General features: G+C 43.6%; 1 protein-coding gene across 1 annotated transcript in view; it reads right to left on the bottom strand.

Annotated features, from left to right (window-relative positions):
- Window positions 1-17464, bottom strand: part of LOC138738769 (multiple epidermal growth factor-like domains protein 9) — a 210238-nt gene that overhangs the window by 116016 nt on the left and 76758 nt on the right. The window contains exon 2 of the mRNA XM_069889662.1: window positions 13961-14162. Within this exon, the coding sequence (XP_069745763.1) occupies window positions 13961-14162 (202 nt within the window). The remainder of the gene's footprint in view (window positions 1-13960; window positions 14163-17464) is intronic.

The raw sequence follows: 17464 nt of genomic DNA, 5'->3' as shown, positions 1-17464 counted from the left end.
ATTGCATGCATGCCAATTGACATCACTAACTGGTAGCTATCCATTGCTGTCCAATGCACTTTGAATTACTGAGATGCAAAAATACCTACAAGGCCAATTAGGGAATACAGCAAAAACCCTGGTATACGGAATTCAAGCAACTGGCAGCCTCAAGCAACTGGCAGCCTCAAGCAACTGGCAAAACAATCCATATGTTAGACTTGAATGGTGAGCAGAAATCAGTGGACTATGAGGCAGCAGGTATGTTTTAGTTAAACATCGTAAGAGTAAGTTTCAAGCAACCGGAAATTACACAAATCCTGCATCTACCAGTCCCCACAGGTGTCAGATACCAGGGATTTCACTTCAAAGTTGGTCTTGCCCGTGACATTTAGATCCTGATAAAGTGATAAATATTTAGCCAAGTTATGGCCCAAAAATAAACAGAAAATGCCGAAAGCTCCTTGAAGGTCAGGCAGCACAGGTGGAGAGAAAAACATGGTTAAAAGCCTGATGAAGGGTCTTCGATCTAAAATGTTAACTGATTCTGCCTGACCTGGTGAGTGTTACTAGCATTTACTGGTTTCTACTTCCAGCATCTGTAGGTTTTATTATTGTAGAATAATTATTTTGGAATTTGATTATTTTTTTCCAAATGTTGATCGTGTTTCAGCTTCTAGTTAACTTTGTGTGAATGGCCTTTTTACTTCACTTTGGGAAATGATTACAAAATTAAACAAGGCACCACTTGAAACAAGTAACTCTTTTAGGGACTTTGTACTACAGTCGCAACTCCCCGCCAGATAGTGTTTTCCATGTCCATGACTACAGACGCTGTTGTTGTTGTTCGTCCTTCGTCGTCGAAGATGAGCATGGCTTCAAAGTCAAATTGGAGATTAGTGGCTGTGGGTCTGGAGGTGACGTTGGGTTTGAAATCATGACTTGCGCTCAACTTCGATTAAAGTGAGGGAGAGTTGCGCAGGTCGTCAGCCTCACTCTCTTGCCCCGGCATATCTGGACCCAGTGGCAAGACATAGTCGAGACGGCCGGAGACAGGTCAGGGTGAAGTGGATGGCCAGCAGTGTTCTGTGTGTGTCTCACCGTGCCCTTTTAGCGCTCCACGACACACTGCTGAGAATCGCCTTTCTGCCCATTGAACCAGTGATGGTTTCTTCTGGACAGTTCGCCGAATCCAGACTTCACATGCTAGGTAGACGAGCCCTGAATGTTGTGGGTCCATGGCAGTTCTTGCGGTACTGTAAGTTCTTCACACTTACAGTACGAGTGAAGCTGGTGACTGTGGGCCAGAGTCAGCGCCAGGCCGTTGCTGGGATGACACGTGCAATATGAAGGATTGTGGCGTGTGCAGGGAGAGGGCTCCGAAATACTGGTATCCAGCCTGTTACCTGCAGTAGTAAGTGAACCACAGGAAGGGGTGCATGGCCATGGCCATCAGTGTCTGACTGGTGGGGTACTGCTAAATGAGAGGCCAGTAGCAAGTGGCACCCGGGTGGCCAGTCCCTTGATGGGAAGCAAAAGTAGGCGGGGGTAGCGGTGCACGGCGGGGAGCGAGAGGTGCCACGGGCGGCCTGGGAGGGGAAGTGGGGGCTAGCCAGGCCTGTGGTGGGATGCGGGGTCGGTGGGGGGCCCTTACTAAAGCTCAGCCTAGCACGCCCAGGTGGAAGATAATCCGCCACTGCTGACGTCACTCTTTCCTCGGCACTGCTTTTCAGAACCTCTCTACTGCTATGGCCGGACTTCATTAAACTGGTGAGTAGCTGCACATAATATCAAATATCTTCCAAATCTCCTGTAAAATGCCAGCATGTGTGACAATTGTTCAGGAGGATTATGCACATCTGGCACTGATCTCAAAACCAGATGCCTGCTGCGTGAAAATACACACAAAAAAAAATCCTATTTTATTATTCAAATTGTCATTTAAAACCTCGGTTTTCCAGAACATTCATGTCCCAATCCCCTTGTTTGCTGTACAACATCATCGACGGCCTAACTGCTGGATTAGTGGCACTACCCAATGTCTCTGAGCTGCGATGTGGAACTTTGCACTGGTATCTTCAGATATGCATGCCTCCTCATAATTACCTCAAAACACATCCCCACATGATCACAGGTTAAACATGCAGCAGACAGAGAGAGAGAGAGAGAGAGAGAGAGAGAGAGAGAGAGAGAGAGAGAGAGAGAGAGAGAGAGAGAGAGAGAGGAGCAGAGAGGGCTGCAACTAAACAGGAATGTTGTGTATCCTTGTGTCTCAGGTTGAAAATGTGATATTAGACAAGACAGAACTGATTAGACAATTTTACACTCTGACTCGGTGGTCTTATTAGAAACACGATGCAGAATGAATCCTGGATTTGAGAGTGTGCAGTGCACAAATTCCAAAACCTTAAGGATTTTTTTTTATACAGCTGCAGGGGAAAGCCTCTCACATCTTGTACAATATTTCAAAAGTGAAATCTGACACTGGGACCCTACAGAACAGATTGTATTCTGAATGTGTGATACTGGTCAGACTCCCAGCTGCCCGGCCTAAGCTTCGCAGTCTGGATGTTTGTCAAAGACATGTTGTTGGCTTTGCACAGAGAGAAATTAAAGAGTACCACTTCTCCTGCCAAACATGATGCCGGGAAATTTTTTGCACTGTTCTAAGAAGTAGACAGTCATCCAACTCTAGATCCCAAGCAAGATTCCCAATCCAGCTCACACACAGTAAGTAAACTGGTCACAACACAGTGAACAACCGTTTCAAGATGTGGATTCCAGCAAAGAATTTTCTTTGTATGCATCTACAGTTGTTTAAAACTTCAATTTCCTTTTAATGTTCATTTCTGTGTTTCTCAAAAGAACAAGATTTTTTTTTCAACTGCAACTTCTGAAGACACAATAACATCTCCCAACTCTACCAACACAGTGCAAACCAGTCAAGAGACTTCAGGAGATGTCAAGCCTTGGAGTGGGAATGGAAGGGATTGATTCAGGATTCCAGTCTTCAGTCAAATTGAAGAGGAACGCTATCCTTTGTAGCAAAGGGTGCTAGGGGCTGATTGAACAAAGTACTTTACAATTATAGAGGACGCCCACATCACCATTCAGGGCCCCAAGCAGTCCTTCCATGTGAAGCACTTGTGAATCTGTAGAGGTCATCTGCTGCATCCGGTACTCTACATCAGAGAGACTTGGTGCAAACTGAGAGATCACTTTGTTGAGCACCTCAAATCATAGTAGAGTGGATCTCCCAGTGGCCACCTATTTCGATCCCCCATCCCGTTCCTTTGCTGACATGTCTGTTCATGGCCTCATGCACTGACAGACTGAGACCACCCACAATTTGGAGGAACAACACCAACACCTCATCTTCCATCTGGGAACCTTCCAACCAGATTGCCTTAACATTGACCTCCAGTTTTCATTTAAACCCCACCCGCTGGCCTTCCCCCTGTCGCTTTTTACCCCAGCTCTGCCTGTCTGTATTCTTCCATTTTCCCTCTGTCTCCTTTCACAGAGCCAAAATCTATTCTTCAGCCTTATTCTGACATCTTCCTGTTCTTTGCTCAATAGTATATCTTTACCTCTTATAGATGCAGCAAGACCCACTGACTTCCTCTGTGTTTTTACTACTGTCGCAGCATCTGGAGCTTTCATGTTTCATTCCTTTGACAGTTATCTGAGAGTGGGGAGGACTAGTTATGGACACCAAGTGAAGGGGATCAGTGAAAGTCTGGCACTGGTTGGTGGAAATGTTTTCCATACAGCCCAGATGGTGTGGTCTGGGAAATGCTGCCTGAAGGAGAATCAGCAACTTCTGAAGGGATCTGGATAGGCAGGTATAATGTGCCAAGCAGTGAGAGATAGCAGCAAATGACTGACAGACCCAGGAGAGCTTGATGGGCTGAATGGCTTTCTCCCTTGTGGATTGTTTGAAGAATTAATGAAGTTAAGACGTTATCCATTCAGATCATGCTCTTCCTCATTGTTCCTGGAGGAGGAGCTCGTCGGGAATTTCAGTAGGTTCAGGTGTGGGTTGCATTTTAACGCAGGAGGGAGGAGTAGAAAAGATTTTAATTGACCTTGCTAAGGGCAAAAGCCAATAAGATGTAGAGCAAGAGGGCAATGTAGCTTTCCACTTCCTGAAATTCCCAAGAAACCACTTCAGAGCCAACCCTGCCTTTCACAATTAATTTCCAGGATGGGGGTTATCACCAACTGTCCTCAGTTGAGTGTCTCGCTGGGACAGTTAAATATCAACTTCCTTGGTGGTTCTGATGTCACACATAAATCAGGCAAACAAAGGAGAGCATGTATGAACCAGGGTGTTTCTAACCATTCAACAGCACCACAGGCAGTTATTAGTACAACTCTTTTTATTCTACATATTTCATGAATTGAATTTAAATTCCACAGCTGCCAAGGGATTTGAGGTTATGTCTTTGGATCATAGCCCAGCTCTCTGGATTATGGCTCCATTAATGTCGTGCCATTACATCTATCAAATGTGGAGAAAGTTCAAAAAAGACAACATATTACGAGAAATTAAATTCACATTATCAATCTTCCTCAACACCAGGGAATTCTGTGGGTGTTGATCCATAGAGATGAGCCTATGGTTCAGGCTGTCATACCAAGTTTCCTGTCACATACACTGCAAACCAAGCAGATCAGAGGGGTGGGCTGGCTCACTGCAACTTCTAAGTTGCGCATCCAGACCAATAAGATTACTCCTCCTTTCTGAAGAAAACTGATCAATTTCTTCCAATTGGAATTAAACTGTAAGCTTTTTTTCAACATTCAATCTGTAACAAGGGAAATTACATTAAAAAGGGGTAATTAACACCTGCAAAGGTTCAAGAGGTCAAGTGATCATCATCTCCGCATGGGTTGTTGATACTGACCAAGTTGTTGTGGCTTCATGACCATCAGAATCTAAGTCCTCAAGAGAAAAACCCAAGGTCAATTTCAGGAAATTATTCAATTCTTGTGTGCACTGCCAGCACAGATTTATGAATTGGAGAAAAATCAGTGAATCATCAACTAGCCAGAATTCAAAACCAGTCAAGCATCTGGTTATAGTTTTGAACAAATATCCTTTCGTACAAATATCTAGCAGAGGGCTTGCAAAAGGCAACTTTTCTCTTCCTGTAATATTTAGATCTGTCAAATATTGGCATAATAATATGCTCTGTTTTTTCCCCCCTTTCTTACTGATTGCGATGGAAATTGTTAGGTCTGCTTTGTTCATGAATGAGTGAGACAAACACCAGGCTGAGTCGAAATCAGGGTTCTTTGTTCTTTATTACCGGATTGTAACACTTGCGACTAAACATGTTAGTCGGAGAATGCATTCTGCCGTTATCAGCAAAATGGTGATTTTTTATACCCTTGGATACATGCTTAGAACATCATCATATCATTACTTGTCCAATGACTAAAACTGTTGCTATCCTTTCCCTGCTAGCTTCCTGCCTCTCAATCCATCAATGTCTCTCTTATCTTGTAAGTACAAGGATGCATTTACATCTTGTTACAGCCCTGTACATTCCCATCTCATGATGTTTTACCTTACAAGATACAGTTCAGACATTGTTTAGCAATTTGGATGCTAAGCAAGAGATGCATCCATGTAATGTGTAATGCCAGCCAACAAGTTGTTTCTGCAGGCTGTACAGAAGGTAAAAGACTTGAAGTGTTCCAGAGTGCCCCAGGGTCTCTCCACCACATGGTCAACCACTACAGGTCAGGCACATATCTGGTACAGGCCTTGGGGAGGGGCTAGGCTTGGAAGACTCAGAGTGGGTGGGGAATGAGCCGAGATGTGCCTGGAAGCTGAAAGGATGGACCACAGAGGACAGGGGATGACAGGACTGGGCCACTAGTGCCCTGAGGGAAAGCTGCTGCAATGAGATTCCACAGGTTCTGCACAGGAGCACCATTGATGGCCTAAAGCAGAGTCCCAGTGAACCAGCACAAGCTGAACAAGCAGACTCCACTCTCGGTTCTCTATTCAGTGGTGCCTTGGGTTTGCAGAGCTGCCAGAGGGAAAACCTAGACTTCTTGGGGTTCATCCAGCATTCTCCTTCATGAGCCATCTCTTCATGGAAATGGCATTGTACAGTCTAGGAAATAAATCACTACACCAAGCAATCCATTCCGCAGGTGCATAAAAACTGTAATATCTTAAATGTTAAATGTCCCTCTCTCCGCGGGACCTGCTGAATAGCTCTAGCATCCCCCATTCTCTTTTCATTTGAGCTACCAGCTGCTGTCACGTCAGATATTCTGCAGAAAATGACAGTGGTGCCACAGATATGGTGATAAGATTGAGCAGGGCTCATGAAGCAAAAGGAATTTCTGAAAGAAATAGTTCCATTACTTTTAAGAGAGTGGAATTTCCCCTCTTTTAAAAAAAAATAGGAAATCTGAAAATAGGAGAAGAGGACAAGAGCGAATTTACAGTGCAAGAGGTGGATTCAGAAATTGAGTCATATTCATTAGCGACAGGATTCCACCAATACGACATACTCCATGTCAAATGGTTGTGGTACTTGAAAGTGCTGAGATGCAGGAGTCTGGCCCATATCCAACCTTCCTGATCACTGTGACTGGATTTTCTTTGTATCATGTTGATATGTATCATATGAGCTGCATTTCATTATTCTGCATGGACAGCATGAGTCAAAGGCCCCATTCCTGTGCTGTTCCATCTAGCGAGAAAAGGACCACATCGGCAAATTAAAGGTCGTAAAAGTCAATGACCCTTTGCATTTGTATTGGAACAAATGAGCAGAGCAATAAGAATCCAATTTCAAAATTCGGAACAACACGCCAAATAGAACAGCAAACAACTTTTTACACTTTAAATGCCCATTAACTGGAATGCATTTGTGATGTGCTCTCAACAACAATTAGTGTATAAGGACAACCACGTAACATATATGCTTCAGTTTGGTTACACATGCTTACGAAATGGATGCTGAGTGCCTAAAATTCTGCTCCTTAATCACAACTCTGAAGGTGAATAGGTCAAATTCTGTTGATTAATCATTGACCCGATAAGTGATAACTTCATTGAAATGCACAAAGTTCTGACAGGACTCAATAGGATAGATGAGCGATGTTCTTCCTGGCTAGGATGTCCATAACCCAGAGTCAGAGTTTCAGATTAAGGGGCAAATCTTATGGGTAAGACCATAAGACATAGGAGCAGAAATGGGCGACTTAGCCCACTGCGTGTGCTCCACCATTCAAACATGAGCTGATCCGTTTCTGACTCAGCCACACTCCCCATAAGCTTTAATACCCTGTCTAATCAAGAACTTCTGCTTTAAATACACCCAACAACTTGGCCTCCACAACTGCCTGAGGCAACAAATTCCACAGATTCACCACTCTCTGGTGAAAGAAATTTCTCCACATTTCTTTTCTAAATGGGCGCCCTTCAATCCTGAAATTGTGCCCTCTTGTCTTAGATAGAGATGAGAAGATGTTTCTCCTCCCAGTGGTAATGAATCTTTACAATCTTGGGACTCAGTCACTTAGTACATTTATAACAGATCCACCAATTTTTATCAACTGAAGGAATCAAAGGAGCATCAAGTCAGTGCAGGAATGTAGTGCTTTGGAGAACTGATTGAAGAGTGGAAGATTCAAGGCACCCCAATGGCTTCCTCCTTGTTAATGGAGGAAAAAGCACAAAATGTTCACAAAACAAACTTGCTCATCAAAGTGATTCAAAATATAGAATCAGAATCAGCATTTATTGTCATGAGCAAGTCATGAAATTCGGTGTTTGGCAGCAGCGTCAAAGAGCAAACATTCATGTTATAACCATCTTACAACATTATTATAAAAAAATAATAACTATAACACTGCACGAAAAGTGAGGCGGTGTCTGTGGTTCATTGATTATTCAGGAATGTGATGGCAGCGGGGAAGAAGCTGTCCTTGTGCCGCTGAGTGCCTATTCCTTTTCCCTGATGGTAGCAGAGGGAAGAGGGCATGGCCTGGGTGGTGGGGGTCTTTGGGAATAGAGGGTACTTTTTTTAAATATATCGCCTCATGACATGTCACCGATGGAATGGAGTCTGGTGCCTGTGATGTCGCAGGCCAAGTAAACACCCTCTGAAATTTATTCTTCTCCTGAGAGTTAGTGCCTCCATACCAGGTAGTGATGCAACCAGCCAGAATGCTCTCCACGGTGCATCTGTAGAATTTTACAAGCGTCTTTGGTGATGTAATAAACCTCCTCAGACACCTCAGAAAGTATAGCCTCTGGCGAGCCTTCTTTGTGATTGCATCAACTGGAGGCTCTGTCCTTTCTGCTTGGTCCTGTGTCCTTTTATAACTGTAATATGATGCTCAAGGAAGAACTTTGCTGGACAGATCAAAGAAGACTCAAGACAAATATGGAAACTCTCCAACTAACCAGCAAGAACCATCCTCTCTGTAAACAGTCTGGAGTTTGAACAAACTACACAAGAGAGCAAAGGCCTCACTGTCAGATGGATGCAAAATGTGGCTGAGAGTCCATGATAGGGAGTGACTTGAGTGAGCATTTGAAGAGGTGTGCATTGATCAGGAGCAGGTCAGCAGGAATGTGAGAGATCAGGAAGACCTCCCCCATGTTACCAGAAGACAGACTGAGGTGAGAGATGAAGGGCATGTGGCAGCTTGGGACAGATCTCCAACAGTAGCAGATAAGATGCTATTTCAGAAACTGGCTGAAAGAATCTGGGCGCCCACTGTTAAAGGTGAAAGTTGCATCTGGTTAGAGAAATGGAAAGGACAGAAAACCTGTCAAGCACATGGATTGTGTAAATTAGTTCGATTACTGCATCAAATGTTTAAATATTAAAGGTTCAAAGAAAATATGTTATTTCCACTGTACTGGCCCTCTTTGATGTAAATGATTCAGGGACAGAAACAAGCAGATAGTAAAGTTCACAAAGGGTTTGAAACTGGACTGCTCACACACGGGTCACCAATGGGGACAGGTACTGTTCAGGGTGAGGCAATTCATCTGCTCTAGGAAGGAAAAAGGAAACCTGGGAGGTGCCAGAGCACAAGGGATCACACCATAATTGGCAAGAGATGGAGGGACAAAGGATCTTGGAGTACACACCCATTCATCCTGAAAAATTGCAGCATCTGTCTCAAGGGGATAAAAAGACAGGCCTGATTGGGAGAGATGGAAGACCCTAAGACAAAGGAGCAGAAATAGGCCCATTCAATCATAAGCTGATCCATTTCCCCACTCAGACCCCCTGCCTGGCTTTCTCCCCATAACCTTTGATGCCCTGGCTAATCAAGAACCTATCAATCTCTCCCTTAAATACACCCAATGTCTTGGCCTCCACAACTACCTAGTGCCAAACAAATTCCACAGATTCACCACCCTCTGGCTAAAGAAATTCCTCCGCCTCTCTGTTCTAAGGGAACACCTGAGTGGACCCCTTACAAAGATTCTGACAGAACTAGTTACCTAACTAGTTAGGTATAGCCCAACAACTGGATATAATTCTGGACACCACATTATGCAGAAGGTGAGAGTGTGGAGTTGAGAGTGTTGAAGAGATTTATAAGAATCTTGCAGAACTGGAAAATTCTGGCTAGGAGGAAAAATTAAATAAACAGGCTTCCTGGAACAGAGGAAGCTGAGGAATAATTTAATCAAGCTACGTGAGAAAAATGGTTGGCATTGGTGTGGTGAACTGAAGGGCCTCTGTGCTGTACAATTTCATGATGCCACAATTACAAGGGATTCAGATAAAGGAGGAGGAACCTATTTCCTTTGGCAGAAACAAGAGATTATAAAGGAAAGATTGAGGGGAGATGAGGAAAACCTGTTCACCCTGAGTGGGGTGAGGATCTGGAAGTTCTTGCTAAAAATGTGGAGGCAGAACCTCTCAGCACAGAGTTGCAAGGTGCAGGGTTGAGGCCCAGTGCTGAATTAGGCTGTACAAAGACTCCTCCAGTATGCTTAATTTAGGTGATTCTATATTCTACATCTTGAACCCTAACCAGCCTAGAGTTCCAGGATTGATAACGCATATTGTTTCATTGAGAGACAAAGGCAATAACACACGTTTGCACTGAAATTACAACAAAATCCTGTGCCTATAGCATAACTTTTTTAACCCTAGGAAGATTAATAAATCTGAAGATTGGGTTTAAAAGCATGAAAGTGTCTTGGATTTGCCCCAGGAACTGGTTAGTCTGCACTCGGAATATGATTGGCAGGTGCTGGACACTTTTGTCTGAGTGCTGACATCAGCTCCATTGTCATTAACAGTGGGTGAGGAGAGGACAGAGAGAAGCCCGATCGAAATAATCTGAATCAGATTTATTGTTATGACACGTGTCACAATATTTTGTGACAACAGCATTGTGAATTACAGGCGGAAAATTGCAAAAAATTCTGGTTCTATAAATATATTTAAATATAAGCACTTAATGTAAAAAAAGAAAAAAAGCAAGATAGTGTCTATAGGTTCATTGCCTGTTCAGAAATCTGATGGCAGAGAGGAAGAAGCTATTTTAGTAATGTTGGCTGTTCATCTTCAATATCCTGTTCCTAATGGTAGCAGTTCGAAGCGGGCATGATGGGTGGTGACGGTCCTTGATGATGGAGGCTGCTTTCTTGAGACACCACCTCTTGTAGATGTCCTTAATGGAGTGAAGACTGGTGCCCCTGATGGTGCTGGCTGAGTTTACAGGATCAAATTATGTTCTCTGAACATAGAAAGTTCATGGGAGCAACTAAAAGACATTTCCAACTTGGTCAGAAACCAAACTGAAATGTTGTTTGCACTGAATTAAGAACATCGTAACAGCTATTTAAACAAATGAACAGCAATAACTGGCTTTCTGTTTCCCTTTCTATGAATAAAACTGTTAGTTTCTATTTTTCAAACCTCGTAGAAACTTCCATTAATGCAAAAAAACCAGTACGATCAAACCAGCCACATCTTTCAAGTCTCTACGATGATGTGCACACATTGTGCTGAATGCAAATTTCCTGAGTTACTCCCAACCTTTCATTTCTTGATTCACAGCTATTTCTGGGATAGTATTTAAGTCAGTGGTTTTCAACCTTTTTCTTTTCACTCACATATCACCTAAAGCAATCCCTATGCCATACGTGCTCTGTGTTTTTGTCATTCTTTATCAGGGAGGGGGAGTGACAGTTCAATCATTAATTTCATTAAAAACTGAGATGAAAACATTTTCAAAGTTTATTTTCAGGATTTAGGCACCACGAACCCCTGATAGTAAATAACTCTGATATGCACAAAACAATATTTATTTATTTGTATAGATGAAATGCTTGTCCTGCATGTGTAAAGTTTGTCTATATGTGTGTTATGTCTGTTTGTGCATCTGCATGTTTTTTCACCGAGGACCGGAGATCGCAGTTTTGTTGGGTTATACTTGTATAAGTCGCCCCTGCCCGGCCCCGCCGGCCCAGTGACATCTTCGCCGTCACCAGCCTGGCCAACCTGGACTGGATCAACACTGGGGAGTCGGCAGTGCGCCCTGCAGCTGCACTGGAGCGTTCTGGAAGACCCATCTTGGATTCCACCTGCTGCTTTGTGGGCAAAGCCTCTTTAGGTAAAGGCTAGGAGAAGGTAACACTGACTTCAAATCCCTGGGCTCGGCTCGCCTAGTCATCAGTACCTGGAAAGGGCCCCAGCTATGGGCAAATAACACATGTCAGTCTGGGAGCAGGGGATGGCAGCTGTGACAGAGCGTGGGAAACACGCAGCAGCAGCAAACTCGGTGGGCAAAGGATCCATAAGGACAATGGCCAGCGAGCATGGTCTTGAAACAGACCGCTGCGGGGCAATCCCGTGTCACTCTGGCTGTCGTGCCTCGCACTCCACCAGGCTCAGTGGCATGGGACCCACAGGGAGGTGCTTGTCCTGGGCAAGCTCTCGCCTCCAAGTCCTTGCCCCAGCACACGGTGCCTAAAGCTGAAAAACTACAAGGCACCATGTTCACCTTCGCTTGTGAAGGGATGGGCCATGGATGGAGGTGCTCTGTGATTAGTAAGGGATTGCTTAAGGTGGTATGTAAGTGGAAATAAAAAGTTTGAAAACCACTGTTTTAATCATAACTCATTGATTCGTTACATGCTCGGTTTCCATAACTCCAAAGGAAAAGGGCCAATGACAATTTTTCTCAAGCAAAATAATTTAGTAACAATTGGATCGAGAGCAGTGGTTCTCAACCTTTTTTTCCCCTCTCACATCCCACCTTAAGCAGTTCCTTACTAATCACAGAGCACCAATGACATAAGGATTTTTAAAATGGTATGTGAGTGAAAGATAAAGTTTGAAAACCACTGATTTAAGTTGACCATGAAATACAGCACTGAAATCATGCACCTTCTATTTAGATATATGCCCCAGATACAGGTGCCAAAGCTTGGCTCAATAAACTCTGGGAGGAGAGGAATCTTGTAGCTGCAATCTGCTCCTGAACATCATCTGGTCACCCATGATTTGGAGCTCACATATGAGTGTTAGGTGTTCACCATCGCTTCAAAAACTGAATAAGCAGCTGATTTATCCACTTATTCATAGGCGAGAGTCACACAGAGGGAGGAAAATTTGCCCAGCAGAAGTAAAAGGCCTAGGAATAAAGTGTCACTCCATTTCATCTCTTTGCTTCTTCACAGCTAGGTGTGCTTTCACTTTATTTAATTCTGAGTTCAACAATAAAATGCTGTCCCAGCAGGGAAAGGAGTGGAGTTAAGGAAGTGGGACATGGTGCAGGCAATGAGTATTTTTTTTTAAATTTGTGTTTTTTTTTTAATCCTTTTTTTTTTAAATGTCTTTTTTTTTTACTTCCTTACCTTTGTTATTTAGTTAGCTCAGTTGTTTTTTTTCTTAGGTTTTGGTGGATGCTGGGAATCCCACTAGTATCTGTATAATTTGTATCATTATATGCTTGGGGGTAAAGGGGGGGATAAATACAGACTCTGTACGTTAGATGAATGTTGGAAAAATTGTATTGATTGTTTGAATTGCTTTATGAGTCCATGAAAACCAAAATATTCCAAAAAAATTCAGAGTTCAACAAAGTGGTAAATGCAGGCTCAATTTTAACATTTAAGAAGTATTTAGACGGGTAGATGGATGGGAGCGGTATGGAGGGCTATCGACTGGGTGCAGGTCAGTGGGATGAGGCAACAAAAAAAAATAGTTTGTCACAGACTAGAAGGGCTGAAGGGGTCTGTTTCTGTGCTATAATGTTCTATAATTCCATGGTTCAAATTCTGGAGCAAAGGGGAAATCACAGACTGTACCGGAGGCCAGAAGGGGAACTGCTAGGTTCAGTTGGTGGCTGTGAAAATCATTGCAATTAAGTCCCAGACAAAGAAGAGAGGACATTTAACTACCCCAAGGATCATTAGTAAAAGGACAATGGAGATGGGCACAAAATTGGAATTAAGGTGTCATTGAGCTTAAACACACAATGTTTGAAGCAAACCCTAAAAAGGTTTAAATAAACTTTAAGTTAGAAAAACTAGGTGAGATTTTGGTGGCATCCATCAGTTTTGATGATTTACCGTTCTGTTCCTTACAACTGTAGAACTTGGTCAACTAATCATTTGATAACAAATCTAAGCAGCATTTTCCCATTTGGCCCAGGGCTTGGCCATTGATGGTACTTTACTCCTTCCTCTAGTTTCCAGGGAGCATTCTGTGTGGTGAAGGGACTCACGCAGTTACAGAATCTTGTCCAAGTTTTGCTGGTGGGAACTGATGCTGGCCCTTGCCCACCACTGTTCTCTGAGTGATGGTCATGAGTTCGGAAAGAACGACTTATAATTACACAACTTTAGTTTCATTTTTCCATTCCTTAAAAATCAAAATAACTAATACCTCCTCACTGCTTTTAGTCAAGTAATATAGCCTTTTCTCCTTGTGCTATTTCAATAAAAAGAATATAGATGGCTTACCTGTCACATTGAGAGTTTGCTGCTCCTTTGTCATTGCAATCACATGGAATGCACTGCCCATTGGTGGTGTTGTAGTAAAACCCTTCTGCACAGTCACTGCACTGTAGGCCAGTATACCCAGGGAGACAATCGCATTGCCCTGACGATGCATTGCATATTGTTTCATTGATGCTTCCAATAATGCTGCAGTTACATTTAAACTCTGTGAAGGGAGGAAAAAATAGAAGTTGTTAATTGTCAATAATCATTACTGTCAAGCAAATTATTTGTGGAGAAAAGTGTTATTCCAAGTTTGGCCCACCAGCAGATTGCCAAAGAATGATCCCCCTCGGTTTATTGACTGTTTGTGTTTGCTTTCTGCTCTGCAGTGAGTTTGGTTCACTGATTTGGCTGAGGTAATAACCTGAAACGTTAACTGTTTTGGTCACTGCAAATGCTAACTGCTGAGGATTTGTTTCCTCACACAACTAGCAGCAGGCCCCAACTCAAGGACTGTGTCTGAAGAGGAACTGATGGAATGCCAGCCAGGCCATAGCCCTGATGGAGAAAGATTTGGATTACTGTTGTGTCTTTACTGTTCCAAGACTGAGTAAGAGTCAGAACAAGTTTCTCTTGCATTTTGAGGCCTCTCATTGTCCCAACATTTCCACTGCAAAAGACGAGTACAGCCATGTCACAGCTTTTTAATCCCATTGGCTCTGTATCAACCTGCTTACACTAACCCCATTTTATTTCCCCCACGTGTCTGCTAACTCTCCAGAGTGGAACATGTAAGGTTCAGATTTATTGTCAGACTACAGTCATCACATACAATGCTGAGATTCTTTTTCCTGCGAGTGTGACAGAATTACAGGCAGTGCAAATAAAAAACCACTGACTCAACCTACATGTGCAAACAAATAAAGAAATGTAAACAAAAAAGAATGCAATATAGAGAAAAAAAATCAATAAAGTGCAAAAAAGCACTTAAACGAGTCTCTGATTGAGTTTGTTGTTGAGGAGTCTGATGGTAGAGGCGTAGCAGCTGTTCCTGAACCTTGTGGCACCTAGATCTCTTTCCTGATGGCAGCAGCGAGAATGTAGCATGTGCTGGGTGGTGTGGATCCTTGATTGCTGATGTTCTCCGACAGCAGTGTTCCCTATAGATGTTCTAAATGATGGGGAGGGTTGTACCCATGATGCCCACTACTTTTTGCAGTGCTTTTCACTCATGGGCATTGGTGTCCCCATGCCAGACCGTGATAGAGCTGGTCAGCAAACATTCCACCACACATCTGTAGAAACTTGCCAGGGTCAGGCCAAACCTCCGCAAACTCCTGAGGAAGAAAAGGTGCTGATGTGCTTTCATGATGCAATTAGTGTGTTGGATCCAGGAAAAAACCTCTGAAATAGTGACTCCCAAGAACTTAAATATGCTTACCCTCTCCACCTTTGATCACCCAGTGATCACTGAATTGTACACCTCTGGCTTTCCCTTCCTGAAGTCAACAGTCAGCTCCATGGTTTTGGTGATAGTGAGTGTGAACTTGTTGATGGTTCAACCAAGTTTTCAATCTCCCACCTGTATGTTGACACATCACTTTTTTTTTAAATACAACCCTCTACTGTGGTATTATCAGCAGATTTGTAGATGGTGTTGTTATTGACCCGAGCCACCCAGTCATAGGTGTAAAGTGAGTGGAGCAGGGGGCTAAAAATAGAGCCCTGTGGTGCTCTGGTACCGATTAAGATTGGTGGAGGAGATGTTCTTACAAATCCTCACGGATTGTGGTCTGGAGATAAGGAAATCTAGTGGCGTGTTAAGTTCCAGGTCTTGGGGTTTGCTGATCAATATACATACACAAAAGGAGATACTGGAGATGTTAATGCACATAAACACAGACAAATCTCCAGGACCGAATCAAGTGCATCCTTGGACATTGTGACATGTTGGGAAGCTGGGGAAGAAACAATTGAAGTTTGATGATCCAAGCATCACTATAAAAGTGAGGGACAATGTAGCAGAGCAGTCATTGTCTGAGTGAGAGTAGTGAGGCTTCGGCCAGGAGGAGCTGAGCTGGTGGTGCAGGAGTTGAAGTAAGTGAGAGCCACCCATTTAAAGATCAAAAGGATTCAGCAGGTAGGGCAGGTTTTATTTATCGTGTATATTTTTTCCTGTAGTCATACACATTTTGGAACGGCAGCCAAGCTGTAGTGATAGGAGATAGTGGATTCCATAGTCAGGGGGACAGATAAGAGGTTCTGTGGAAGGGATCAAGATTCCCAGATGGTACGATGCCTCCCTGGTGTCAGGGTCCGGGGTACAGTACAACTCCGATTAGTCGTGACTGGGCCTATTTCAGATAAACTTTTTTTCCCCAGAGAACCGGTCATTTTCTAAAAAGAGCTCAGTAGCAATGGCAAATCACTTGTAACAATGTTTAAACAACAACAAACAACAAGGGAAGGGTTCTTAAGCATTAATGTTTAATTCTCACCAAAAAAAAAATGCTGGCCACCACTGATCACGAAAACCTCCCTACCAAGGCCCCACGTGCTAGGAGCCTGAGGGTCCTGCTCCTGCACAGGAGCTTGAGATCCCCACTGCTGCCGAGAACCCGAGGTCCCTGGTCAGTTGGGCTCCAAAAAAAATTTTGGATAAATGAGAATTTCTGATTTGTTACGGATATCCTTGCTTACCCGAATTTTTTAAGATTTTGGATAACTGAGGAATTCGGAGAATCCGATTTCAGATAATTGAAGTTGTACTGTATCTCAGGTCATGTTCGTGGCATTCTCAGGAGGGAGGATGAGCAGCCAAATGTCATGGTCCATGTGAGGACCAATGAAGAGTATAGGAAGGGTGAGGAGGTCCTGTAAGGTGAGTTCAGGGAGTTAGGTGTTAGGTTGAAGGACAGGACTTCCAGGGAGTTGATCTCAGGATTGCTACCCACACTATATGTTAGTGAGGATAGCAATAGGAGAATAATGCAGCTTAACATGTGGCTAAAGGCATGCTGCAGGAGGGAGGGCTTCAGGTTTCATTGGGCTTTTTTCCAGGGAAGGTGGGATCTGTTCCAATGGAACGGTTTGCATCTGAACTGGAAGGGGACTAATATTCTTGTGGAAAGGTTTATACTAGATTTTCAGGGGGGCGGGAACCAGTCCCAGAGTTAATAGAGGAGTGGAGGAGAGAAAATATGTGTGTTCCTGACCTCAAGTCACCAACAGCCCACCACCTGTGTGTTTCTTCGACTGCAGTATTATCCCTCTCTAGTCTGCCGCGGTAATCACCATCCCATGAGTCGTCACCTCTGTTTCTCCTCCTCCAGTGCGCGGAGGGATAGTCTCCCCGTGTTCTGGTGCCCTGCACCAGTCCTCTGCTTCCCTGGAGCCTGCAACCCCTTGTGGCTGCTGATGTTTATTGGTGCTGTCATCTTGGGCCAGACCCTGTGGTTGAAGGATTTTTAAATAAACCACCCTCAGCACCATTTACAGGCCATTTAACGCCTGTACAGAACAAAC

This window comes from Narcine bancroftii, chromosome 1 (assembly GCF_036971445.1).
Source record: "Narcine bancroftii isolate sNarBan1 chromosome 1, sNarBan1.hap1, whole genome shotgun sequence".
Classification (NCBI taxonomy): domain Eukaryota; kingdom Metazoa; phylum Chordata; class Chondrichthyes; order Torpediniformes; family Narcinidae; genus Narcine; species Narcine bancroftii.
Note: the sequence above shows the minus strand (reverse complement) of the source record. Positions and strands in the feature narration are given on the sequence as shown.